Source organism: Helicoverpa armigera, chromosome 18 (assembly GCF_030705265.1).
Source record: "Helicoverpa armigera isolate CAAS_96S chromosome 18, ASM3070526v1, whole genome shotgun sequence".
NCBI lineage: Eukaryota > Metazoa > Arthropoda > Insecta > Lepidoptera > Noctuidae > Helicoverpa > Helicoverpa armigera.
Genome location: NC_087137.1, coordinates 7,007,283 through 7,034,287, shown reverse-complemented (window position 1 = coordinate 7,034,287; position 27,005 = coordinate 7,007,283). Strand labels below are relative to the sequence as shown.

The 27,005-nt window shown below is 34.2% G+C and overlaps 1 protein-coding gene across 3 annotated transcripts; it reads right to left on the bottom strand.

Moving 5' to 3' along the window:
• Positions 1 to 1,687: 1,687 nt before the first annotated feature.
• On the bottom strand, positions 1,688 to 27,005 carry LOC110379238 (protein drumstick). Of its 3 annotated transcripts, none has more exons than XM_021338831.3 (4): positions 26,771 to 27,005; positions 11,249 to 11,514; positions 3,719 to 3,793; positions 1,688 to 3,436 (listed from the first exon to the last, which is right to left on the bottom strand). In XM_021338831.3, the coding sequence occupies exons 2-3, from the start codon at positions 11,464 to 11,466 to the stop codon at positions 3,769 to 3,771; spliced, it is 243 nt and encodes an 80-aa protein (XP_021194506.1). In that variant the 5' UTR covers positions 11,467 to 11,514; positions 26,771 to 27,005; the 3' UTR covers positions 1,688 to 3,436; positions 3,719 to 3,768. The 3 variants fall into 3 exon arrangements, with proteins under 3 accessions (XP_021194506.1, XP_021194503.1, XP_021194505.1); XM_021338828.3 differs by lacking the exon at positions 26,771 to 27,005 and adding an exon at positions 26,443 to 26,705; XM_021338830.3 differs by lacking the exon at positions 26,771 to 27,005 and adding an exon at positions 12,102 to 12,369.

Sequence of the window (27,005 nt, the reverse complement as noted above, 5' to 3'; positions counted from 1 at the left end):
ACAGTAAAGTGGTTAAAATAATAGTCATTACCAGTATATAGTCTGGTATACTCACCAGACTATCTTAATGACGTACCACCAAAATTTACAATTTCTTCGATATAATATGCGTCATTATTTCAGGTGTTTCCTGCTATATCGATGACGCAGTCACCTCTACTTCCTTTAGGTCATCTTCTACTCGATATTGGTCAATATGCTTGACTATTGCACGAGCTACTTGACCACCTAACACTCTAACATCATCACTCTCGTCACCAAACTCATCTGTATCAGCAGTTGGTTCAATTACACAGTGTGTAGGTAATATTTCATCATCAGTTTTAAAACTTACAAATAATTAATCAGCTCGTGATACATTTCCCATATGATATCAAGTTGTATCCGTATCATTACGTATACATTGAGACAGCTATGAGTAAGCGGTGCCCCGCCGTCTGGCTGCCACCGCGTTACGCGCGCGAACCTGTCCAGACAAGTCCGAGTCGTGTGGAATTTACGCACTAGCTATATGAGTACGAGCTCTTTATACTATGGTACGAGGCTTTGTTTTATCTAAATCTAGCTTTTAGCTAATAATGTTCCAAAAAATCTCTGCTATCCTAGCTAATTCTTACAAGAACAAGACCAAAACGGGTCAGGTCTATCAATGAATGCAGAACTAAAATCACATGTTACAGAATTGATGTAAATTGTACTGTTAATGAATCTTTATTGGTTGTTTTAATTACTTGTACTGCTACAAAGGTAGTTCTTAATAATCCAGATGCGATGAGAAAGTTCGTTAGCTTAATTAGCTCCTGCTTTCTGTTTTTAACTCAATTCTTTCAAATAATCATCATCTATACCTATTCTAATGAAGTTGTTTGCTACCAAAACAGTACCTAAAGTATAAAGTCAAGGCTTTATTAATTTTCCTTCTTTAGCAATCCATACCTGTTTGTAAGTCTTATTTGAGGTGCCTTACAGCAGTGTTTACGCATTGACTTTGCCATGAAAGATATCCTTACTACTGTCTATAAGTTCAGCAATCTTTTCATTCATAAAAAATTCTTTATCTATAGCTGCATCGAAATCGTTTTCTTAGTATAGCCTGACGTCATCATTCACTATATCGTTAGTCCTCTTTTATATTTCACAACATTATAATGATAGTGCATGACTAAATTAATCGAGTTCTTTAGCTTCTGAGTTACCCTCTTTAAAACCGGTTTGTCTGTCTACTTATAGTATCGCCTATCTGCGTTGTATCAGAAAGCCTATCTTTATCGGTTAAATGGTCTAGGCTTCTTTTGTTTTTTTTTTTTTTTGTTTAACATTGGCGAATGTTAAGTTACTGAGTATTTAGTCAGGTATTTAGTATTCAATGCGAAGTATTCTGGTAAAATAGCGGCTTCGGTGATAACCTAATTTTGAGAATGTTTAGTGTATTTTGGCTTTCTATGGTATTTATCAAAATGTTTCTGTGATTTGAATTGTCATTTGAATGCCATGTTCTGATGTCATTATTATGAATGACTTATTCTAATCTGATGTTATTCATATAATATACCTACCGTAACTTCCACGGATTACTTATCCTTATTGATTTGTTTTCCTTTTGTCAAATTTGTACTACCTATTCAATAATCCAGATCTGCAGTAAGTATCGTTCTCCATAGGTGTAAGGTAATTTAATAAAGGACAATTTCTAATTAATCAATCATTTATTATCATTGATCTACACAATGTAATGGAATACATACATACATAAAAATAAATTCAAAAATATTATGTTTTTTACATCTAAATCTATATCAAAAATATGGCTAATGATGGAGCTTTAACTCCATCTATTTATTGGCACATGGAATATTATTTACCAAATCTAGATACATTTTTAATTTTATTAAAGCATAATAATTAATTAAGCAATTTTAGTAGGTGTCTTGTATGACAATTAATATATAATATATTTATATATCGTGTATAAAGACAGCGCATAATAAATCAACATAATTGAAAATGAAACAATTTGTAAAACCTTACATTTATTTCGCACGATCGTCGAAATATTGTAAAGTTTAGAAAACCGGAATTAACATGTAATTGATTTAATTATCTCAATAAAAAACTATTTTTTCTTAAATTATTAGCTGCAATTACAGTTGAAATAGTTCCCAATGGAATTTAACATTTCAATACGGATTTTAATTGTATTCAAAAATTGAGATCGCTAAATCAAAATTAAATAAACTTAATAACTATAACTAAACGTAATCGCTGTCTCAGTTAACGATTCCGATTTGCGTGGATATAAAAAGCGTTAATAATGATTATTTAAAATATATTCCGAATCATCATTTCCATTATTCTATCCATGGTTTACTTGTGAAAAAAAAATATGGGACTGTTAATTATTTATTAATGGATATTACAGTAAACTTAAATAATGTCACTGGGACCAAAATCTATTGTTATTTATTATTATTGTTTGGAAAATGATCAAAAATAAACCATGAATTCAATTTTCTTCAAAACACAATTTCTTTACTACCCATACGTTTTCTAGGTATTAGGAACAACCCTCATAATATACATTATTTTAAGCAATATAATGGAATGTTATACTTAAACTAAGTTTAATTAAAAATAAATAAAACATATACGGGGTGAACCGTCTTGTCAAATAAATCAACCGTTTGCAAAAAAAAATATTGAGAGGTCATGATTTTTTTAGAACTGAAATATTGTTTTAAAGTTATTGTCGATCATTTTTTTTTCCAATAATTTTCATTAACTTTAAAATAATACATGATCATACGTTCTACGTATTAGAAGTTTAATAACAATATTTTTTAAATATAATATAAATATTATTTTACATTAAAATATTTCTAAGCAGTTAAGCTGTAAATGCTACCATCTCTTATCCTATTAAATACTATTTACAAAATCACCAGAATGTTTTTGTTTGATTAATTTAGAATTTTGAAAAAGGCATTTCCAGTAGGGTTACTCTTGTTTGTTTTTTTAACATCACATTTTTTTAATTATCAACGCCAAATCAAAAAAGAAAATGCTTATTAGATATCGAATCAATCATAATTGTATCACAAAAGAATTTTTAATCTAAAAAAATATATAAAATAAAAAAAGAGAGTAAAACTTTAAAAAGAGGAACCCCACTGGTCTGAATATCACAAAAATGTAGTCAAAAAATATTTTTTTTAAAGTGCGAAGTGGTTTTACATGGAGGCCAAAAATTTACAAAAAAAAAAATATCCGAAACATTGCAATATCCCATTCTGGCGGTGTTACTGACGAAGCACGAATACTGTTATGTAAAGTAGAAACCCTCGGGTGTTCGGGCGCTGATGACGTCATTAGTTTTCGTGACGTATTTTATCACCATCGTAAGTACATGGTCTCCTTGTTAGGGTTGTAATGGATTTCTCTGCAACAAAAATTGTTTATGTTAGAAATAAAATAACAAAAAAAATAAAAAAATCCAGATCCCAATGTTTTGTCCACGAAGTTCCAACCACACTGTTAATATTCAAATGCTTGTAGGGCATTGAAAACTGCACGACCAATGACGATGGGGCGTTTTTTTTTAATTATCTCATCTTTTATGCGGTCCTCCTCATTTATCGTACTAATAATACTTATTTTAATGAGATAAATGTTGATGATGAGGATAAACAGGTAAAAATGAATTGATTAAATAAATTCTTACTCTATTTGTGTAAGAGAGACCGCTGTAGTAGGATCGTGCTTCCATCACCTTCACCGCCACAAGCATTGACTACATCTACAACAATTAAGAAAAAAACATGTTATTTCCATTTAAGTAACAAAAAAAATAACACCGTGTTGAATAGAACACCAAGTTCCACTTTATTTTATTTTATTATTATTTTCCCAAAATTAATAACAGGTAATTTAACAAAAAAGGAAAAAAAGTTATTTTGTTTTTTATAAAAATGTTAATTTGAACAAAAAAAAACATCAAAGTTATTGAGCATGCTAAAACAAGTTAAAAGATTGAGTCCACAGTGCAAAAAAAATAATTACAATGTGCCTTAAAGTAAAAACAGATTCTTACAGCTAAGTTAATAAATCTTAAATACTAAAGTTAGTTAAAAACTTAACAGATTAAAATATTAACTTAAAACTACCGTAAGAAAACAGTTAACAAAACATAAACAGTAAATTACTATTGAATGAAGACAGATCATGTTTCTATTCTAAGAAATGATCAGAATATAATTCATAATACTGTTAGAATCCCTAAATAAGATTAAAATCTGATCGCAAAATCCCCGCTTTGAGCTCAGTATCCCTTTTTAGGATTTTTCTGTACCGACCGCAACAAAGAAGGGGTTAACTTTTTACAAGGATTAACGTCAAACATCAGACGACTTATTTATGCTAAACGTCTTAATTCTAAGACAAAGTTTGCAGATGTCGGTGACTATACTATTTTGTCGATACCCCTAGAAAATTAAACCACTCTTAAATGCAAAACACAGCATGAGCCTTTTTCAAAAATACACAGCGAAACTTTTTCATTATTTTTTTATAACTTTTTCCTCATTTTTTTTTATATGTTTTCCTTAATTTTTTATTGTTTTCGCCATTTTAATTACATAATATTTGACCAAGCCCCATCCATTCGCAAAAAATCAACGGTGATTATAAAAGTTTCCAAGCGTGTAAGTGTCATCAATTCATCAGTTTAATTATGCAGAATCGTGATAGAGATATTAAAACGTCCGTGAACTCGTATCAGGTGTTGAAAGATATTTTTTTTTCTCTTTTTGTACGTAACAACCTCAACATTGTTTTTTGATTCAATAAACACCCGAAACAGACGCGGAAACAAATTATTTGTCATTAACTTTAGGATCCTTGATCACTTCGTTCGTGGTAAAAAAAATGGTAAAAATACACGACTGGATTCGGAATAAATATTTTGGTTTTATTTTGCAAATAGGGTCATGGTCATTAATTGAGCTTCGGCACTGTATGATATCTCGATTGTTTTTCCCCGAAAGGCGAATCAGGAATTTGATTAACACATAAATAGTGATATTTATTTTAAAGATTTTTTTCTTCATTTCTTAATCCACGTTGCAGACTTTTAAAATCAATATAGTGCCAATTTTCATTAAATAAAAGTCGATTGTTTTTCCTCGAAAATCGAAGCTAAGCTAACCTCTGATATGTTTGTTAAAGCCAATTTTTCAACTGTCCGTAATCCACATTGCAAACTTCTCAAAACATTTTATTTTCTCAATCAAAATCCAGACCAAAGAAGAACAATTTACAAAAGATCCCCTTAACAAATAAAACGTAGGTACATCGATCGCAATCCCCAGCTAATAGTTCTCCACGTGTTTCTGAACTAAAGTGTCTAGATCGCGATACAAAGCACTAAAGGGCGCGGGTGACGGGCGTCGCGGCATTATCCACTTCCGTACGATACACTGGGTTAGTTCGTGAGCGCACACCCTGTATGTGCGACTGTGGGAACTGAGCGCCTTTGTTCCCGTATACAGGCTGTTGTGTTACGTAAATTAGGTATTAGTGAGATTGAGACGTGGTTTGAGGGTCTGAATCGTTTTGAGACACCAATCGTTGTTTTCTTGTAGTTCATATTAGTGTAATCATTGAAATTGAATTGTAAATATTTAAAAAGTGTTCAATTTGAAATATATATCATACTGTGTTATCTATACTAATATTATTAACAGGAAAACTTTGTTTGTTTGTTTGGTTGTAATGAATAGGCTCAAAAACTACTGGACCGTTTTTAAAAATGAATAGGCTATATTTTATCCCGGTATGGGCAGTAATTACCCCGGGACGCGGGTAAAACCGCGGGAAAACGGCTAGTATAAAATAAACACAAAATTGATAACCTCTTTTGGTTTTGGTTTCAGAAAAAAAATACTACCTATAACTACATTCAAAAAGCGACAAGCTCACTAATTATATATTTCGCAACTAAACCAGCCTGTATACAGCAAAGATTTCTCAAAGGGTGCCTAATTAACCGCATTGCCACCTCTGCGCCGCGACGGACGCGCGAACTATTGTGTAGTGCAGACCAATAGGAATTGTACTATATCGACCTCAAGCCCTTTATCTAGTCTATCTAAATACGGAGCTTTTAACGGTTGAAGATGTGTGCGAATTGTTTTACCTTATTTATTTATTTAAGCAGGAATTGACTATTTTTTGGATGTCATGTTTTGTTCTGGGGACTTTGATAAGTTTGATGTCATAAAGCTCAATCCTTCTCCATGTGAGACGAGGCCTTTTGCCCAGCAGTGGGACGATAGAAAGAGTGATGATTGACAAAAAAAAATAAAAAAGAATTTGCAATATTGACATTTGTGGAATTAAAATAAAAAACAAAGAGAAATCAAACTTAAACCATGATGTTAAAAAATATAAGCAAGATTTGTTTCAATAATTTAGTTTCGAATCAAACACCAAACAACCAGAACAAAGAAGATCTCTCATTAAATAAATAAATAAAGAAAATAATCGATATGTCAACTCGATTCTCGCGAGTCGTGAATCCAATGGATCGACCTATCGAGCGATGCAAGAGATAAGTACGCCAGCTTGGGCGTGCACCGATGACCTAATGCACTAACTATATGGGACATCGCACTCTCGATTCTACTTAGAATCGTAATTAAGCAAGATGTATTGTTTTACTTAGATTAATGAACGATGTATCGATTGTACCGTGTTTAATTGGGAAAGCACGGAATAATTAATGGCAATACTCGATTTATACAAGGTCTGTGTTTTGGATTTAGGTTATATTATTATTGCTGCAATCGCCGTTTAGAAATTTCGATACAGTTCTTCCGCAAATAAAAAAGGACTATAAATTGACGGTTTGCAGTAGCATACTAAAATAACTGTTATAACAATGAATATTTATAATCACAGTAGTACCATAACAGATCTGCAGAGGTCTTATAAAACTCTATCAATCAAAACGCGCTATAAATATTTCATTTAAATAAAATAAACATAAAAAATGCATCTGTAAGTACTTTTATTTTAGAAGTTCATTCATGGGCATGAGAATGAGGTATTTGGCGCTCACGCGGCTCGGCAATAAACACGAACGATTCATGTTAGCCAACTCGTCAATTCAAAGGCATGATCTTCATAAATTTTATGAACCATACGAACGGGTATCATTTAGTAAAACAATCAGTAGCGGTACTTCATGCCCGAGGCACTCACGCTCCCTTCCGAGTTTCCGGAGTTTCACACGATGCCTCATTATCCTTACATACATCGATATGTGAAGGAAATCTATGATGCTGTGTTCGATACTAGAATACGAAGTGATGGCGTTGGATAAGCTTTCTTACAGTTGATAAATAAAATGTTGATGGACAACCCCGCAAAAGTAGATTAAATAGGTGTGGGTAGCCAAGATGCATTTAACGATATTCTGTGAGAATATTTATTTTGATTTTAAAAATCCGGGTCATAACTTGACTCCGTGACACCGCCACCTTCCAATAATCCCAAAACGCCATCGAACCACTTCCCTACCGACAAATTGCCGTAATCATCTTACTGTTAAGCGTGGTACACATTGTTGTGCCTTGTACGGCGAGGCATAAACTGCAAATTATACCGCTCGGGTCACGTGTGTTTCCCTGTTGAGGGCTACCGTCGGCGTTCGCACAGTTTCGGAAGCATTAGGGCCCATTAAGCACCGTTAACACACGGTACCGTCACGAGCTCACGATTCACGCAGCATGAGCGATCTATCGGCGATCTCTCGGTAGCCCTGTGCTTGCCTTGTGTCGTTTCACACGGGGCTACGCGTGCACTCAGGCAGTGTGTTCTAGAATTTTATTACACACGACAATTCGTGTTTTTGTGCCGCAATCCTGGTATGAAAGTCGCGGATTTTGTTGACAATAAAAACGAGGAGGATGTGTGTTTTAAATGAGCTTTAGAGATAGTTTAACGTAAGTTTATGCTATTATCTATATTTCCAATTTCATGTATGTAAATAATATGTCGCGTTATTTCAGAAATGTATATATTAAATCCCAATAAGGGTTCGATGTGAACGGTTTCAAAGAACAAAAACCAACTTCTAAAACTTTAATTGTCTCTCATTCTACTTTCAAAAAAGTATTTTGAAATGCCGTCTGCGATGTTCCCACCTAGATCCGAAGTCGGGAAAGGTCACAGTGGTGTAGTAACAGCGTAATACCGAGGCATTATAGTTTTATAGCCATTGTCGTTATTGATGGAAAAGGGAGGCAGACGCTCAATACGGAGGACTTTATGAGCTGAAACTACTTCATGAAACAAATATGGATATTTTTTATGTAAACAAAAATGGATGTAATTTCTCATATAAAAGTTGCTTTAAAATGGTGACTCAGATCTATTCGTCAGTAGACACAACTCTAGTTGACGGCATATATTTTTGACAGCATTTTTTTCCTTAATGAATGAAGGAAAGTGGGAAATTCCCACTTCCAAAAGAAGTCCGTCAAATAAGACCAAGGTCGACCCTTGCTTTGTTTCCAATACAGGAGATATTTGCATCAGGTCACAACCCTATCAAGTTAATGCTACCGTCACATTGTATGATAATTACGAGTGCCAAAGTGACAACCAAGGAATGTCGTTTGAAACGACATGCGAATGTATTAAGAAGTTTACTGAACCCGAATTGAAATTGTATTGACAGTTGATGAATTAAGAGGATTTGGTTTTAAGTTGGCTATTAGATAGGTATTTAATTGATGCTGTTATTATTAGACTTCTGGATTCTCTTAAACCAATAGTTGGAGATACATATTACAAAGAAAAAATACCAGATGTAACAGCTCTTACTGATTGCTGCGATCATAAAAATTAGCATCTCTCTAATAACTAACGATTAGGAGGTAGTCGATAATGACCATAACAATAATGACCAATGAAATCTCAAATATAAAACTTCTAATCCAAACATATACTTCTGTAATAATTCAGCTATATTCCATGCCTGTGGTCTTAAAACACGTGTAGACGGTATCTTACATGCGGATATCATGATAAGCCATGAACGAATCGTGAGTATTCGTGAGATGGTGCATATGTTTACATGCTAACCTAGCCCGGTATGGAACATGGATATCACCCTTTCTATCGGTATTTGTAACTAAGATATCTTAGATTCCAGGTGTAGTAAGTACTTAATGAATTTAAACAAGATCATTTAAAAGATCGTCTTATAGAACACGTTAACTAAAAAGAGGCTGCTACTAAATCTCTTAAATCAGAGCACCATAATAAAATCTTAAATCATTTACTTGAATAATAAACCTACATCATCCAACAGTAAAATTCTAGATTCGCTGCTACTCGTAGTAAAACGAACTGCTATTTATCATACTAAACGTCAATACGCAACAATAGTAAAACCCCGCTGATAAAAGCAAAGGTAAATATGTTTAATTGCCTCAGTTTAAGAACGCAATGAGTCAATGTCACTAAAGTTTACGACCGGTCCTTGACAGAAACCTTGATGATGTTCTAATTAAAATTTATCTTCAACTATTTTATAGGCTTTTGAGACGATACATTTGTTTTGGACTATCAATCTTCGCAAGAACTAAAAAAAGTTGTAATGGCATAGCTGCGAAATCCAGTTTTGCTATTTTTAGAGAAGTCGTTAAAGTTGGTAAAACTCAGACGATGGGACAAACTCTATTTTTGGTCAATCAATGAGGAACTTACATCTTGATGTATCGCATTATTTGGCACAAAGTGATAACGATCTAAAATCTCAATCAAAATACCCAATACTTAAAGCACGGAAAGAAAATTTTAAAAAGCAAAATGATCCAGTAATATCATAATTTGAATCAGAACAAACAGAACTAAGAGATGAAACATACCCAAAGCCACACCAATTTCTGTCAATACCAACAGAAGTTAACGATACCAAAATTAGGGTAATTTCAGGCATAAATCCCACAATTTCGTGCTTGAACACCTCAACCTGCGGTAATGTTGTAACAGTAGTACATTACATTCAACACTTGAATGCTCCCTTGAAGTCTAGGACCCTAATACATGGTGAGGCTGATAACCACAACCTTGTCACACCTGACTGGAGATTCGACGGCTAACCGCGGATTATGTAGGTTAGCAAGTACTTACTAAGTTTATAGCAAAGCTTTGATTTACTTCTTCTGGATGGGGATTATCAAGCTAAGTAATTCGACTTTGGAACATGTAGAAGAAATAGGGTGATAAGATATCTGAATTGTACCAAATTCTTGTCTTAGTTTTGGTATTGTTTGGTGGTCCAAATTTGTTTATGCTCCTATGTTGTATCTACTTATACTGTAACATTCTACTCATTTAACAAACCACCAGAATCAAATAATTAGTTTTTACTTTTCCATAATTTTGTGCCTAAACAGCCTGAATTAATTCTAAATTCTTATCTTCTATTCCTTCATTAAGTTGACTGTTTACAACATGCAGCAAAGGCACAATAGCCAATTATTAACATAGAAAATATACTTAGAACAATTAGAAGCCTGTGATTTTTGGTTTGCTCCCCTTTATGAAGTCTACTAAATTAGTCCCAATGTTGGTGTAAAATGGATCCTAAAGGAATCGTAGAAATAAATACTTAACCCAGCCGATGTATTTTACTTGTAAATTATACCAACATACCTATTCTATCTACTTAATATGCCATCTATCTGTTTATTTACTTAATCACTATACCTAATTAATCAATTGAAGACATTTTAACAAGTAATTAATTCGTCTTCAATTCGGATTCCATTAGAACATTAGTACAAAGTAATTAATTATTTCTTAACAACCGTAAATCTAGGTTAAACAGGTAGTAAGATCGCTTCAATAATTATGTAATTAGCCGTCAAATGTTCTGACAAAATAGAGAGGATTAGATTTTTGAAAACACAGAGGTAAAAATCTTAATTAGAACAGAACTTGACAGTACAAATGACATAATTATAGTTTTAGATCAGCCAACAGCAAATGTTGATGAATATCTTGATATTGTAAAAGAAGTAATCGGCTTCGAAAAGTTAAATGCCGAAACACCGGCAGTAAATACTTCAAAAAATCAGGATCTAAGTATCTCTTCATCATCAACGTCTGCTATTTACTATGTAATGGTTAGATCCAGTTGAGTACTGAAGAAAGAAGAGGGTACATGGTCACCACTCACCTGTGCTGGCGCAGATTGTCCTGCCGCTTGAAACTCTTCCCGCAAACTTCGCAGCTGAAGGAGAGCTCCGGACTCTTATGGGTCCGTTCGTGTATCATCAGGTTGTAAGACTTGGTGAACCGACGCTGGCAGTACTTGCAGACGAACTCGCATTTTGGGCGCAGTTTGCGTCTGAAATCCCGTGTGTGGTCCTCGTCAATTTGCATCACGGCGAACATTTTGTCTGGACTAAGATGTGATGCTTACGACGGGCGGGGCTTGAGCGCCTGTACAATGATAAGTTATCAAATGTCGTGTGCGTTCGATATGTGACTGTATGTCCTACGTATAGAGTGCATGTTTCCTTGACTCGGTTGTTAGTAAGTGTACGGTGATAACGTTGTGTGTACAGTATTTGGAAATGTTGTCGAATTTGTGTTGTGTCTCGTTCTGTTTTTTTGTGTGTGAGGAGGATAGAATACCTAATGTCTAAGTCCCGTCATTAACCGTCGCATTGATTATGATAATCATAGAGTCAACACCTAATATTTTTTGTTATCATTAACACCTCGTTAATTTAAATTTAAAGGATAACAAGTGGCTTTGCTGTATCATTATTAAATATTTAAGCTTCAACAATATTGGAACAACCAAATTGGTATGTTAATATAATAAGTAACCCGATACCTTTATAGTATTTCACGCCTTTTGATTCACATCAATATTTAAATATACAAAGTAATTTCAAGCTAAACGATGTCTATTATGAAGATATTATAACAATATTTCCTAACAAAGTAACCTTTTATAGGTAAACTATACGAATAATTTATTATATTGATCATAACACTTTATGAATTATTAAAATACGAACCTTTAAAATCGATTGCCCACGAAGAAGATATTAAGCTTTGTAAGCTTAACTGAACACTTTCACTAAACTTTGTAAAATAAAAATCGAACTTATGCGTATACAATTAAGACTGAAAGGCGAGTGTCATAATTTGAGCGCGGATTTAAAGTGACTAGATGTGTCAATGTGACAATACGTGCGACCAAGAGCGGGTGTGTTTAGCAACTGCGGCGGCGCGAGGGTGCGGAAACTACTGATAGCGTTACGCGGAAGGCGCGCGAACCCCCACCACGGGCCCGCGCCGTCAATGAACAGGTAGCACGACGGTAACCTGACGTCTCATACTGGGAAAACTCCACAGCAGATTTATTAGCCTGTGCTGAACAAACTACGCTTAATCATTGTGCGCTATAAATTTTGTATTGGAGTCGCTAATAAACTTATATTGCATTTGAAAGCTACGTTTTCACATTTTATGTTTTCTACCTATTCTTTACTCATTCATCATATTCACATATTTTCTAACAGCGTAGAATAGTAACTCTTTACTAAAATTTGTTCCATTCAGTAATTCCACATCAGTTTTACTTTTTTGACACCAAAATTAAGTTACTTCAACAAAAAAGTGATAGAGTACTTAAGTCTAAACGGCGACACGGTATCACATTTTTAACGTGTTTTGAAATAATGTCAGTACCGATTACATACATATGGCATTATGAAATGGTGGGAAAGCGCCCGTTGGCTCGCGGCGCTCCCGTGTATTTCACTCACGACACACGACCCCGGCTATTTGGGCACCGTACATTTTACCGGTACACTGTTTACCAGTAAATTGGTGATGATTTTCGGCTTCTGTCATTACCGCGCCCGAAGCGGTAGTGTACTTTCTAGATGTCTTAGTTCCGTGTAAATAAACGCGATGTTACGCCGCAAAATGCGTGAATAATTACGTTTTATTGCAACAGTTTTTTGTCGTTATTTGATATTTGTATTTGATACGGTTTGAGCAATGAGTCAAGTAAAATGCGATTTCGACTTCGTTAGCGGATTCCTACCTTCATATTTTTCCTATTCACATTCCTTGTAATTTTATGAAACAACTTTTCATGCAAATGAACTAACAAAAAACTAGACAGACAGATGGGAATGTCTCTACTCATTCCTTACTTCACTTATACTTTTACAATTCAAATTAATCGGCACAACACTAAAATATTCAGTGCCAAGCCACTCTCGGCTTTTCCTATGACAATAGATCATAAATACGAGATACCAATGAAAATTACAATTGCGTACGCCAGCCGGGTCGCGCATTCAAACACGAAAACTCATTCACGACGAGATTTTCGCACAATATTCAAATTTCGCGTGTTAAAGAAGCTATAAAATTTAATTCTTGGTACAAGCGTGAAGCGGCACTTATGACTCGCTTTATAGCGATGTAACTCCATTCAAATTGTCTTAGCCCTCGTATACCTACGTCCGACTTTAAAACCCGACTTTAATGAGTATTCATAGTTAAATTTCTCAGTATGACTGAACATAAGTGCCCCCTGATTAGCGTTGTTCAATGGCTTTATTTTTAACTTTTGTGATGTCAGTAGGTATTGTGTAAGTGTGGGAACTGGGAATAAGAAATACCATATGTTTTGCGAATAATAAAATAGTTCAACTTGTGCAAAATTCTACGAAAAAAAAATCGGGTAAATGGGTTGTTTCAAAACCAAGGGTTAATTGCACGTCATAAACATTTTTGCACAATTTAGCATAGATACCTATCCTTGGAAAAAAACTAGAACACTTGCATTGTTACGTGTTCCTACAACAACACAAGATTGTGTTAATAATAATAGAAAGACTGTCTGGAGTAAGTTCACTGAGCACAAGTTTAATCTACAAACGTAATCTTGAATCCTCAAACAGCTCATTTGCCTAAAGCCACATAAAAAGACGCAATACGCAACATAGCGCGCAAAAAAGCCTTGTCTACCGGCGTATCACTCGAAAAAAATTGCATAAAACATTTGCGGCATTACATAACTTGTCGGCCTCTTGATTGGCGATACAAGTCATATCACAAACTTGAAGTCACGACTCAGACTTAGACTAAGGAGCCCGCGAAAAAAATCACCAATCATCAAATCTTTGGTACACATATTTAAGTCTTTAAATGGTCACACACACGGTTAACGTTTGATAACCATCGGCTGGTCACGCCAGTGAGATATGGTGGTCATAAAACCATTGTCGGTCAGGAGTTAAAAGTCGCGGTCACGGAGGGTAAGTAGGTACTTGACTACATACGGACTGCAAAGAGGTTTCCTTTGTTCCAAACGATTTATGGAGTTTCAAGCTATTCGTTAAGTTGGCAGGCTTTGTTGCAATGGTTTCATTTGGCAATTTGATTGCATTCTAAATTACGAATGACTTTAATGATATTTTTGTAACACAACGATGCTGCTCAAAAGTTTCAACTTCTATCGTCTATGATCATAATTTGACACCCTTTGAGTGTTCTAGAAGTTGGTTCCAAATTCAAAATGTTGATCACGACATATATTTATCAGCGACAGACAACCGCTCATACCTCAAAGAAAAATATCCTTCTAATTAGATTGAGGACATCTTAAACCTTTACAAATCGAAATCAGCACATTAGACATTACAATGTAAAACAACAAACGTCTTTGCCATTTGAATATATTAGAAACATCATTCAGTAATCCTGACATTGCATTAAGTGCCGCTCATTCATCTCCCAAGAGTTATAGCGTGAATATAACTTTACAGTTGTTTCATTAGTAATATTATTTTATTATATTACCTATGTGATGCCGACTTAAAGACGTCGTAACGGACCAATGAGGTTATAGCAGGAAGAATTGCTAAAGAGGCGGGTGACAAGAAGTTTTTATGTTCAGAAGTTGTTCATATGCGTATTAGAGAACTTTAATTATAGGAACAAATTACTACGAATGTAATTAGGAGATGATTAGTCCTCGTGAAAGTGTAATAAGCTACAAATTTTTACAAAGATTGAAGAAGATAAAGTTGGATTTCTTCAACTGAAGATTATTTTAGGGAAATGTGGAATAGATACTTAACTAAGGGCAAGGCAAGATAGGATAGCCAAAAACTCCTTTAAAATAAGGTAATGTCACTTGAATTAATTAATATACTTTCTGTTATCTTCCTAACCCAGGATATTTTTAGACAGCACTCCCACAAATTGAGTATGAAACAGACCCAATTGCCTAACTTAACCGACTATAATCATAGTGCAAACATCTAAACGTTATTATTTCATCATATGAAAACCACAAAATGAACTGTACCATACAACATACATATCATAAGCCAAGCGGATCTAGTGATGAGTCATGGACCAAATGGACCATAGGCCTCGGAATCATCTTAAAACAAGCGAGTGATTCACAGTCCCTTGAACTGTTGACATTTCGATTCATGTATCGATTTTAATTATCGATTTAACTTTGCTGGTAGTTAAGATGCATTGTTGTTTTTTTTTAAGTTATTGTTTTGTTTGTGGCTTCTTAATTCAGTACCTTATTACCTATTGCTAAGTTATGTACTGAATCTACAACTACTTATTACACTTTAACTTACTAATATTAAAATGTGAATGTAAAATCTGTCTGTTTGTCGCGTTTCCACGCCAAAATTATGAACCCATTTAAATACTGGTAGACAATAATGTAGATCTCGAGAAAGGCGACATTCTACTTTTTTCCGAGTAGAAGAAATACTTCACTCGAGATGCGGAGGAACCACAGGGAAAAGCTAGTGCTAAAATACATATACAAATACATTTAAAATTTCCTGTTACATCATAGTATTTGTTGAATGGTGATAAAAATAATAGCTACAATAAATCAGTCTATTCAGTGACTAACTGGGTTATTTAATGAGCAATCTGATATAGATTTTACCAACTTTTTTTTTTATTGTTCAAATTTTTTGGTGAGTACACATGTAAATACTTAGAAAATTTAGAATAATACGGAAAACCCCAGTATCAGAACTAGCACATGTTCGTAATTTTATAATGAATATACATACGTTCAACAAAATATTAACGGAAAAGTCCCTACTACAGAACTTGTAAAAAAATCAACAAAATTCTATGAAAAATTAAGTGCATTCGAGGAAAAAATCGTTCATTTGACGTCATACGGCACGTGTTACGCATTTCAAATGAAGGTTGTAGTTTTAGCTAGAAAACATAGAAAACATTAAAAGACTGACTGTCTGACCATTCAGAATGATTTAGCAATATTTCATAAACAAACACGGTTCAAAGTCTATTCGTTGTCAATTGTACTAAACGTAAATAAAGTTCTTAATATTAAAATGGCAATTGTTCGAATGGATCGTTCTTCTTTTGTTAATTAGTTAGTCGTATAGATATAAGTCTAGTAGGTAATTGAACTATCCGTATACTTTTCATCATAAATGCCGGGCCCCTTTAAAAAACTATTATTTTTGCTTGCTTATATTGTTGATGGTCGCTTGTTAGACAAATAAATATTTAACTTCAATTTTATACCATTTGACAGTTAAAGACACCTACCACTACCTATCAAGTCATTTCAGTTGAGTGAACTCATACGAACCTTAAGAACAATAACCATTCACGAGAAAATAAATTATTTTCACAACAGATTTCTGAATAGGTACAGTTCATTACTACTATTGTACGGAATCTCGCAAGCCGTAAACATTGCACCTTAATAATTATCGACAAAAACTGCCACTACAAGCTTTAATTACTTAAAATTCCACAATACATTGAAACACTTATAAACATTGTTGTAGCAATCGATCATTTCGAAAACATCGGCTTACATTACCGTTCTACTTCGCTTAATGTTTCATTCAATTAGTACTAACTTCGCCATGTATAAATGAAAATGAGGTTTGAGCAAGAAAGTCGTAATGTCGCGTTCTTGGTACATAGAGTATTTAATGTCTCGTGCAAGTATTGAACTATTTGAACCACGGATCAAATGATGCTCATAAAACATAGTCTGTGATTCTACCATGTTTAAAGATCGGTAATTAAAATTGATCGCAACATAATAAAGTTCTGAGTGCATCGTAAACTTTGGCTTATTTTTATTCTGTATTAAATAATTATGGGGGTTTGTAACATTGTTTTATTCAGTGCAAGTTAACATTTTAATATTTGTTGTACTAAATCCGAAAGATTTTTTCAGACGTATATTTCCACGACGATTTGATTTGATATGTGAAATAAAAAAGATTTTGATTTGATTTGAATTTTCCAAATAGTAACTTTGTTTTTTTTTCCCTTAAGGCTGTAGAAAAACACACCAAACGGTATCGACACGCCAAAAAGATAAGATGCGTGATATTTTTCGGATAATTCAACACAATAGAGAGAACCGAGTCTCCAATATTTATCAAGTTATTGTAGCCATGCCTTTATGGTTACATTTAATACGGTCTATTATGGCCATTCAGGCTATTGTTGGCCTTTCAATGAGGCCACGTTGCCGAGTCAGCGTGAGTCCGTTCGGCTTTCGGCTTTCGTCTTTCGGCGTTCGGCGCTCGGCTTTCTAGGATTTCGATGTGTAACGCATTGTTGTGGTGTGTAACGAGAGTTTTTGTTGTACAATTGACATTAACACGTGGTCATGCATTTTATTTTTATATGACATGGTTTCTGTACGGTAATATTACGAGTATCATCATCTGCCTAGCTTTTTTCCCAATTATGTTGGGGTCCACCTCCAGTATACTATGAGTATGTTAGTTGCAGGACTAAAAAAAAGTCATAAAAAAATCTCTTTAAAAAAACTAATTAATTGATAAAATAACAAATCCTAACAAAACTCGATCATAAATTAATCGGTATTTTAACAAATACCAAAGGAACATAAAAGCTGATGATCACCCACATTTGAATAAAATTATTACCATCTCATTGTCGAGCGCGTGCGCAAGCGCATCGTTTCAACACGAAATTTTATGTTTATCATTCTATTTGACATTTTTACGAACAATGCGATGCCCGTTTCACTCCCACGTATGACTGTGGCTACAAGAATGAAAGGGATGGAATGCGATTATAAGCTCGCTCTTTACATTTTGAAAGAATTCCGAATATGAGCTGAATCACGTTGTTATAATTACTATGTTTGTGGTTTCATAAATAATTCAGTTAGTTCAATCTGAAGAATGTTTATAGCTATTTAGGAATTCTGAAAATTTTAACTGATTTTTTAAAATTTGATATTTTAATTTTAATATTGTCACCTATTTTAGTCCCATATAATAGAAACGGAATTCAATAAATAGTCGCATAAAATCTGAAATTTTCTGCACGAAAAACAAATGCAGCGATGAACGATCAGGATTCTAGAATGTTCTCCGCTATCAATATCAAGATGTAACCTTTACAGCAATATTATAAAATAACAGTAATAATACAGGATTGAAATTCAACCCCACTGAGGCCAAATTATAATATACAAATGAGAGTGTAAGCAGAAATAACGAAACAGTTTATGTCCCGCACGTTCCCACAGGAAAGGTATGCGATGAGAACAGAACAGAGCCGTCTGTGGAGACGATAATCTGTTTTAGTACTATATTTTTTTACGATTATTTGTGCTTTTAATGTTGGATTTACTCTTTGATAAATATGTGAATAGTATTATACTTTTGTAAGTAAATTTTGCGTTATATAAATTCTATATTTTTGAAAAAGAAATACTGAACCTTATTATAAATTAAATAACTTATGTTTTGGCGATGTAATACAATCAATTTTACTGTCTCTTCTGGTTGTGTTATTATAAGTTCTACATCTACTAAAAGCCAACAACAGCTGCACGTAACTATCAATTTATGTAAGCTTTTGTAATCTCACAATATTATTCCTTATTGTACGTTATTTTTTTTCCTCTTTGTTAGTCAAAAATATTTGTAACCCCAACACCTCTCCACAGATTTCCCTGTGCTGGTGCAACGAAGTATGCTCTCTGATATATTGGGCTTCGCTCGGATAGCCCCCGGCGGTAAGCTATATCCCTACGCCTGTGGGTACTGGCCATGTAGTTAGCCGATTGACTTGTTGTACCTAAGTATAAGCGTTTTTATGTATGGAGAGGTACCTAATTAATTAAATAACTTTTTTATCCTACAGTGTAGGAGGATTTCTCAAACAAAACTTACTAACTTGAAAAATTAAATGTGTATATAATTCTGATCAAAATTTTTCAGTTCTCTTCAATTATAACAGCTACCTGCAGCTACTACTACAATCAATAAAGATCATAAGCAAATTCTCTATTATACAAGCTGACTCTTAGCATTCCCTTTATTTTTATAGCAAAACTTACAACGACACCCCTATCTAGAGACAACAACAAAAGCACTCTAACTATTAAAAAATAAACCACAGAACCAAAGACTAATACATAAAAGAGTGCCCATTTCCCACGGTCCTCTCGAACCCTCACAGAGGGCGTGCCCGGTAGCTAAATAAATACACTCGTATATACATAATGTATATGCCGTAGGCAGCTACTGGTTTACGCGGTAGCCAATCAATGGGTGTAGGTAAAAATCTCGATGTATAATGCAATAGTGGTGAGCAAAGAGTGGGCTGGTTTGAGTGTTATTTTATTCTTTGTCATTTTTGTGTCATAGGTAAAAGTATCATAGATATATAGGACTTTGTTATAAGTAATAAGAATAATTGAATATGGATTAATTTGTTTAGGCTGACATATAAGTAGATTTCAGGTATTTTTGTCTTAATAATGATTCTATTGCTCATTGATTCATTAATGTTGCAATCTACAGAATTCAAGAGAAATAATTTTAAAACATTTACCGGGTCTTTAAGTGGGCCTTTTTTCATCAATAGTTGCGTTTTCTTCTTTTTGGAGAACGTGCGCATGTAAATGATTCTAGAAGAACTTTCAAAAAACTTCCCAAGCATTTCTTTTAGCCCAGCTTCAATAAACAAAGCTGTATTTTACTCTGCTAACTATCTCCATAGTTCTAAATATAGAAGGTTTGTTCTCACACGTATGCTAGGCATAGGTACCTACATCTTATCTATCAATTAACTGCGTGTTTCGCCTCGGGGACTACCGACCTTTGAATTAAGACGTCGGTAATGTTAATAAATATATGAGCTTAGTGTGAGAACCTTTCAGTTTCGTCATCGATAGATTTTTATATGCACTCCTTTTTGTTAAGATACCTGCTTAGTTGCCTACACTTTATATTTCATGTTCATATTCAGACAGATGAGAACCTACTGGTCACAAAAAGATCTGGGATTTTATGTAGATACGAAATCTATTTACAAATTCTTTCCAATAGTGTAAATATCTACCTAATTATTCTAAATTCTGTTGTTAAACATATGTTCAAAGGTGTTCGAATATTTGAAGAATAAACTGGCTGCTGCCGTTAATTTATGTTATCCATGTCATTAAAACCTCATTAAACATTTAAAAAATATTTGCTTTATGTGAAGAATGTATAATCGAATATTAGCACAACGAATGTACATAAAACACGTGAAACTGACATCATCCACATGAACTAATCAATTCGACACGCATCTCCGTGCGTGCGTGTGCGCATGGAAAAAATGAATTCCGGCTACTGTTCACCAATCAGGAGGCGGGGGGCGGGGCGCGTAACACGGCAGCGAATTGTTGAACAGCGTTTTTTAAAAAAAAAAAAATCATTTTTTCAAGCGGTTCGTCGTCTGCGCGTGAGTTGCGAGCGGTGTGGGTGGGACTTTCTACAGCCCGCAGCGTTTTTCTCGTGGGATGCAAACGTTACCGTCTATACACATTACCGAACGGGTATCGTCACTTAAATTTATATGGGAGAGTCGAATTGCCTTTTTATAGAGGGCCGTATCTACGCGATTTTACGTCGCACCTTCATGTGGAAGTTTAACATGGCAATTTTATTCACTGCGCACCAACATAGTGGTTTTTGTTTACGATTCTGTCTATCTATCGATAGCATAACTTATAGAAAATATCTTTTAAATATCGAACCAAAAATTCTAACCTTCTTTAATAATATTTATCTCAGAAAACGCGAAACAAACACTCGAGTTCGGCCGGACAAAGGCGACCTGCAACATTAAGGCTATGCACACACACAAAAAGTGGTCAGGTAGACGTCACCTGTGGCGCTAACGCGGGATGTTTGCGGTCAAGCGCGCAAACAGCGCCATGTGAACCCACCTTTACAAACAAACCGAACTCAATGGATCTGTCTTGTGAATGAACGTGCTAAGTGCTATGTGGATATAATATGCTTTGAAGTGTCAAATAGTTTGACCAAAAATTTTGAACAAACAAAAATTTTACGATTGATAATCAAACAATATAAAAAAATATTGAGAAATCGAAGCATTATAAATAAAGTCTATAGAAGAATATGTTACTACTGAATCTTGGAATGAATTCAAATTTATTTAGTCGCCAAAGTGCGAATACAAGATAAGGAAGAATCAATAAAAGCCAATAACATTTCAATCGTCCCACCTACATACATGAGCAACAAATGGCATCGATGTCTACCCACAATGCTATCTATTCGGTTTCTTCAAAGCGCACAAAAACACGCAAACACGATACGTTATCTACGCCTCACCCACTATTTAAACAAAGATAACACACAAAAGAATGTATCAATTCTTAACACAACATAACACCTCTTATAATTGTCTGTCGGCTATCTTAGTACCTAATTACTATCAATGATTTTATGTCGTCGATAACTTAGACTAAGTCCTGTTCAAAGATAAACCTGCGATGTTAGCTTGTTATTTTCCTTTATCTTTTCAAGATAAAGGTACGAGTATTTCCTTTGTTTTTGTAATTTTCCACTTGCATGGTTAGTTCATGTATTAAACACGAATTATAGATTTAATATCTTTTAAATACAACATACTTAGCACAGTATTTTTATTTCTACATTTTGTTGTGTATATTATTTCTCTTTAAAGTCTTAAGGACCTAACTAAACTTAGTACATACCAAGTCTTGAAACTATATGTTAATATTTAACACATCTAACTTGGAATTCCTTTATCTATAGTCCAGATTCCGGCAGATAAGCTTAGCGGGAACCCAACCACTTTTGTATTTTATCTCGTACAAACAATGGTATCCTGTATGAGTTTGCTTTGTGAACAAATTATGTTAAAACTTTGAAGTTTCGTTATGTATTTAAATACCTATATCGGCTTTTGTTTTGTTGGTTTGTGACACCTTCGTTTTTTTTAAAAGATAGTTGAGGCAGAATTCGATTGATTTTATCCCAGTATCTGTTACTTAACTTCCAAATATCATTTTCAAAAGGGAAATATTGATTGAAAATGTATTTCCTCAATATTTACCTAAAACATTGCCATTCAGCCTGAGAGGTGAATTTGATATTAACAAACGCTGACTGCTGAATATGAAAATGATTTTGAGAAATTTCAACTCGTAAGTATTAATGATTATGGTCGATCTATCAAATAGAGAAAACGCTTTACTTGGTTTGGATCCTTTGGATGTATAGTTTTCAGCATTCATACTAAGCGTACGAAATTGTATCCGTCCGTCTGCCTGTCAGTCGCTCTGTTTTGCCAAAAATATGAACCGATTTAAAAGAAAATGGGAACACAGGTAACCAGAGCCTGAGAGAGGACATAGCTTTTTATCTGGATGCTAGAAGAAGTTCAATCGAGACACGGACAGAATCGCGAAAAACAGCTAGGCACTAATAAAAGAACCTAAAACAACAGACACAACAACCTATATCCCCGATCAATATTTAACTTAAACATCAAAAGATTATAAATGGTTACAACGTTCAGTCGGCGGTGTCACGACAAAAGCTTTTCAGATAATAATAAACAATCATTGTCCTCAGATTATTCCTCCCCATTGGTCGTAAACACAGGGCAATGTGTTAATACGTGTACCTTGTATGTGTGACAGTATGCCTTTTATTTGTAGTGAAACAAGATAGTGATGGGCGTTCGGTACAGAATCGACTAATGCAAATCGATTGTTTAGTATCTTATTATGTGGTTCGTTAATGTGAGGTCTAGGGTGTCTTGGTAATTATAATGTGCATTCAGTATGATACTTAATGCTATCTATGCAGTTAAGCAGTTCTTTTTATATGGTACTACGACTAACTGGCGATCAGTGTCATCCCAAGAAAGGTATATAAATACTACACAATTTTTAAAGAATATTCTTCTAGGAAACACTAATAAATAACGTCCAACCCTTCATTTGACAATACACTCATCATAAAAAATACAACATATTATACTAATTCGAACCCTAATAAGAATAATCGATTATACATATAAATCGATTAAAACCGTCCATCACTATTTAAAAATCGAACGCGCTGTGGTTCGGCGAAGTTGAAAGAAAGTGGCGATGCGCAGACGCCCCGCCGAGAGTCCTCGACATTCCCCAAACGTTCTACGGATTCGATATTTGAAAATTTAAATATAGGCACCTACAAGTGGCGAATTTAAAGGCCACTTTTTAATGTCAGCGGGACATATTCGTTTGAAATGTAGATATGTATATTTTAAAGAGCTTTTGTATTAAATCGATGTGATATGATTTTATTGTTAATAGCTTTTAGGAAAATGACTTTTAGGTATAACGTAGAGCACGTTATACCTAAAAGTTACTTGTGAGACTGCTGGTAACAAAATTAAAAATATATCAGAGCAATAGGTATTGATTTACGGAAACTTATACACCATTGCAAAGTTATCTAAAATCAACATTCAGCTTCAAAAAAATACCTTAAACCAACATCGTTCAAAAGAACCAAAACGCTTCATAAAAAATAATGTCCATACAACAAGCTATAATTGAGAATGATCCACAATTGGCAAGGTGCGCGTGCGCCTCTGCCACCGTGCTACGCAATACTCCGGGAGCCCGATCATTTTATATTACGTTTATCGCGCGAATGCTTGGTTAAGTTTATGATTTTACAATTTAGTATGATAGCTGTTTATTTTATTGAATTATTTCAAAGAATATAGTTTTTCTTTTACTGATAAATGTAACTAATTTTGCATTGATATGTAATGGCTATAATTCTTGTTTGCAATTTTAATTTATGTCTGACAATAGAAGATTTCAGCGACTTAAAAATGGCATTTTACAAAACTATAGAGCAACATGGATTTGAGTTAAAATGAATGCTAAAAGAATTGCTTAAAGTCTTGCATAAAATACAAAAGAGAACCAAATCTGTAACTATGTATTTAAAAATATGATTCTTCAAACAAATAAATTCCATTAATATAATTTCTTCAAAGACATTGAAAATTGCTAGTATAAGAAATGTTTACTTTGATTTTCCATAAGCATATATAGAGGAAAAATATAGTAGAATGTTTTTGCAATCATGTTCTTTAGCTCTTAGCCTACAATACCCACATTGCAAGTAATTATGGATGCAAATTGAGGCGCTTCGAGCTACAGAAATCGCCTCGACTTGACACACAAATAAGTTATTTTGCTTTTATTTAACTCGAAGAAACCCTAATAATGTAATTATATGTAGATTTTGATTAAATGATTGGAGACTAATACTTGTTATTATTTCCATTTTTTTCAATGTTTTTTGGAACATAAGCTCTTCGATTATCCAATTTTTAGATAGAATTTGGATGTTTCAACTTAAGTAAAACTGATTATGATATTTTCCTATGCCTTATATGGAGCTTATATATACAATCATGTGTAGTAAAGTATGTTTTTGTGGAGATATACGTCATTCAAAAGTAATTACACAAAAACTTATTCGAAGCTGACTTCAAAATAACAATAAAACGAACTTTTAAATTAAATCCTGTCAGTGAGATAAATAGGTGCAAAAAGATAACTTAAACTTAAGTACGAGATATAACTTACAGTATTGTAACTTAAGGTTAAAGTTAAACACCGGTTTTTCGATATTTATAACTTTTCGTTTAATTATCTACCGCAAAATATCGGATATTCTCTTTTTGCGCTTACTACTTTAACATTAATTAAACTGCAGTTATTTTGAGCGTAAATGTTAGTTTCCGTGTTAAACGATTACTTGAAGTTATTGTTTTTTTTTTAATTTCATTGATATAGCAAAAACAATTTCTGGCAAACATTCATCGGACAACTTTTGCACAAGTTTTTGAATCATTTTATCGTTTTAGGAAATGGTTATCACTAGAAAAAATTAACTTTTCTTATTTTTTGCCTTTACTTCTCTATACTAATTGCATTTTTTGTTTAAATTTGGCTTTCAAAGCTATGAGACTAACAACAAAATTCCTTTAACAGATTTTTGGTTAAGAACTTTTTGTAGTTGCATCAATTAAAGAGTTTCGCATAGAAGTCTCATGGGAACAAATCTTGAAGGTGTCAAAATGCGTGCCTAATGATGCGCTCAATACAAAACGTTTGAGAATCACAAAAGCCCAAGTGTTACCCAAAAATATCTCTCAATATTTTTTTCTTCGCCCATTATTCTTTTATTGTTAAATAAACCATAAATCGTTATAAAATGGTCACTATCTTACGTTGAATGGATCGGCCGGTGGGTGCACGTGATTTTGGTAAAAAAATGACTATAATAAGGACAATATTTTTGGATGTCCTTTGTGGAGCTAGCGCCGATAGGCGCTAAGGCGACATTTACATGATAAAGGCCACGATTATTTAAATAATTTTTATATTTGTGTAGCTGTATGAAAGGATGAGAAACATTTTTTTCTATAATCGTTTGGGATTCCTCTATAAAGTTTATTATTCAGTTTCATTTTATGTGAGAATTTAATTGTGGTCTGTATAAATAACTATGGATATTTAAAGCCCTGCTCCGTCCGAACTATAATTAAAATACTCGCGATGTTTATCGCGAATGTATCAACATTTATAATACTGACCTAAAGACTCAGAACTGCGAATGTGTGATGTTGAAACAGGAATCGCGCGTGTGTGTGAGTGTATGAATATTATGATCAAGCAGAATGTGATGAAAATGCTAATTATGAATGATAATGAATTAATGAATGATAACTAAAATTTCATAATATTTTATCTAAAGAGAACTTAAAATAAAATAACACAGAAATAAAATATTATTGATTCAATCGTATATGGTTACAATGTTATGTTTTTATGTAAATTAATTTATTTGAAGGAAAACGTGCTAGAACTTTTGCTAAGACTTACTAAACGAAGACTGCTAGTTATGAAATTAACAAATCTACGATTGAATCAACAAATATAAGAACAAATGTCAGAGTACTCACTGTATTCGGGCGATAGTAACTGCGATATTGTTGATTAATGTTTATTTTTACGTATAAATTACTCGGCTGCGCGGCGGTGACTGTTGCGTTTGCAGTAAAAAACAGTAATTTATTAGTGGCGACTTCTCGTGTTGGCACGGGCTTAACGAGTGTGTGGCGTGCGGTGCGGTGGACAGAAAAAACTGGCTCGCTTGGTACGTAGCTCGAGCAGCAGTGGCCTGAGGAAGAATAACCCCAGGAGTCGATGGGAGCTGCCACCGCTTCCGAACGTCCCCGCACCCCGCGCCGCGTCCACCCGCCCGATACAGATCACGCATTCTACGAATACCTTTAGCTACGGCGCCGACGACCGCCAGCCATCTCTTTCGCTCCAATGCTGGTGCTGCTGCGCTGGAGGTCCGAAGAATCACTGTCGCGCGGGACGGAGGGGTTCTAATGGAAGTTTCACAGCGAACGACGCTTCCTAAGTTCACCAAGTAAAGGTCACACGGGCTAAGCGAGCCGAGCGACGCAGCGTGAGCGTGGAACTCAGCCGCGGCGAGGTAGCCGCGTGCGCAACACCG

Excerpts from the sequence above, each read along its gene's own strand:
- LOC110379238 (XM_021338831.3), bottom strand. The coding sequence starts at position 11,466 with ATGTTCGCCGTGATGCAAATTGACGAGGACCACACACGGGATTTCAGA. Across the intron at positions 3,794-11,248 it reads GACAATCTGCGCCAGCACAG|ATGTAGTCAATGCTTGTGGC; the intron begins GTGAGTGGTGAC and ends TAATTGTTGTAG.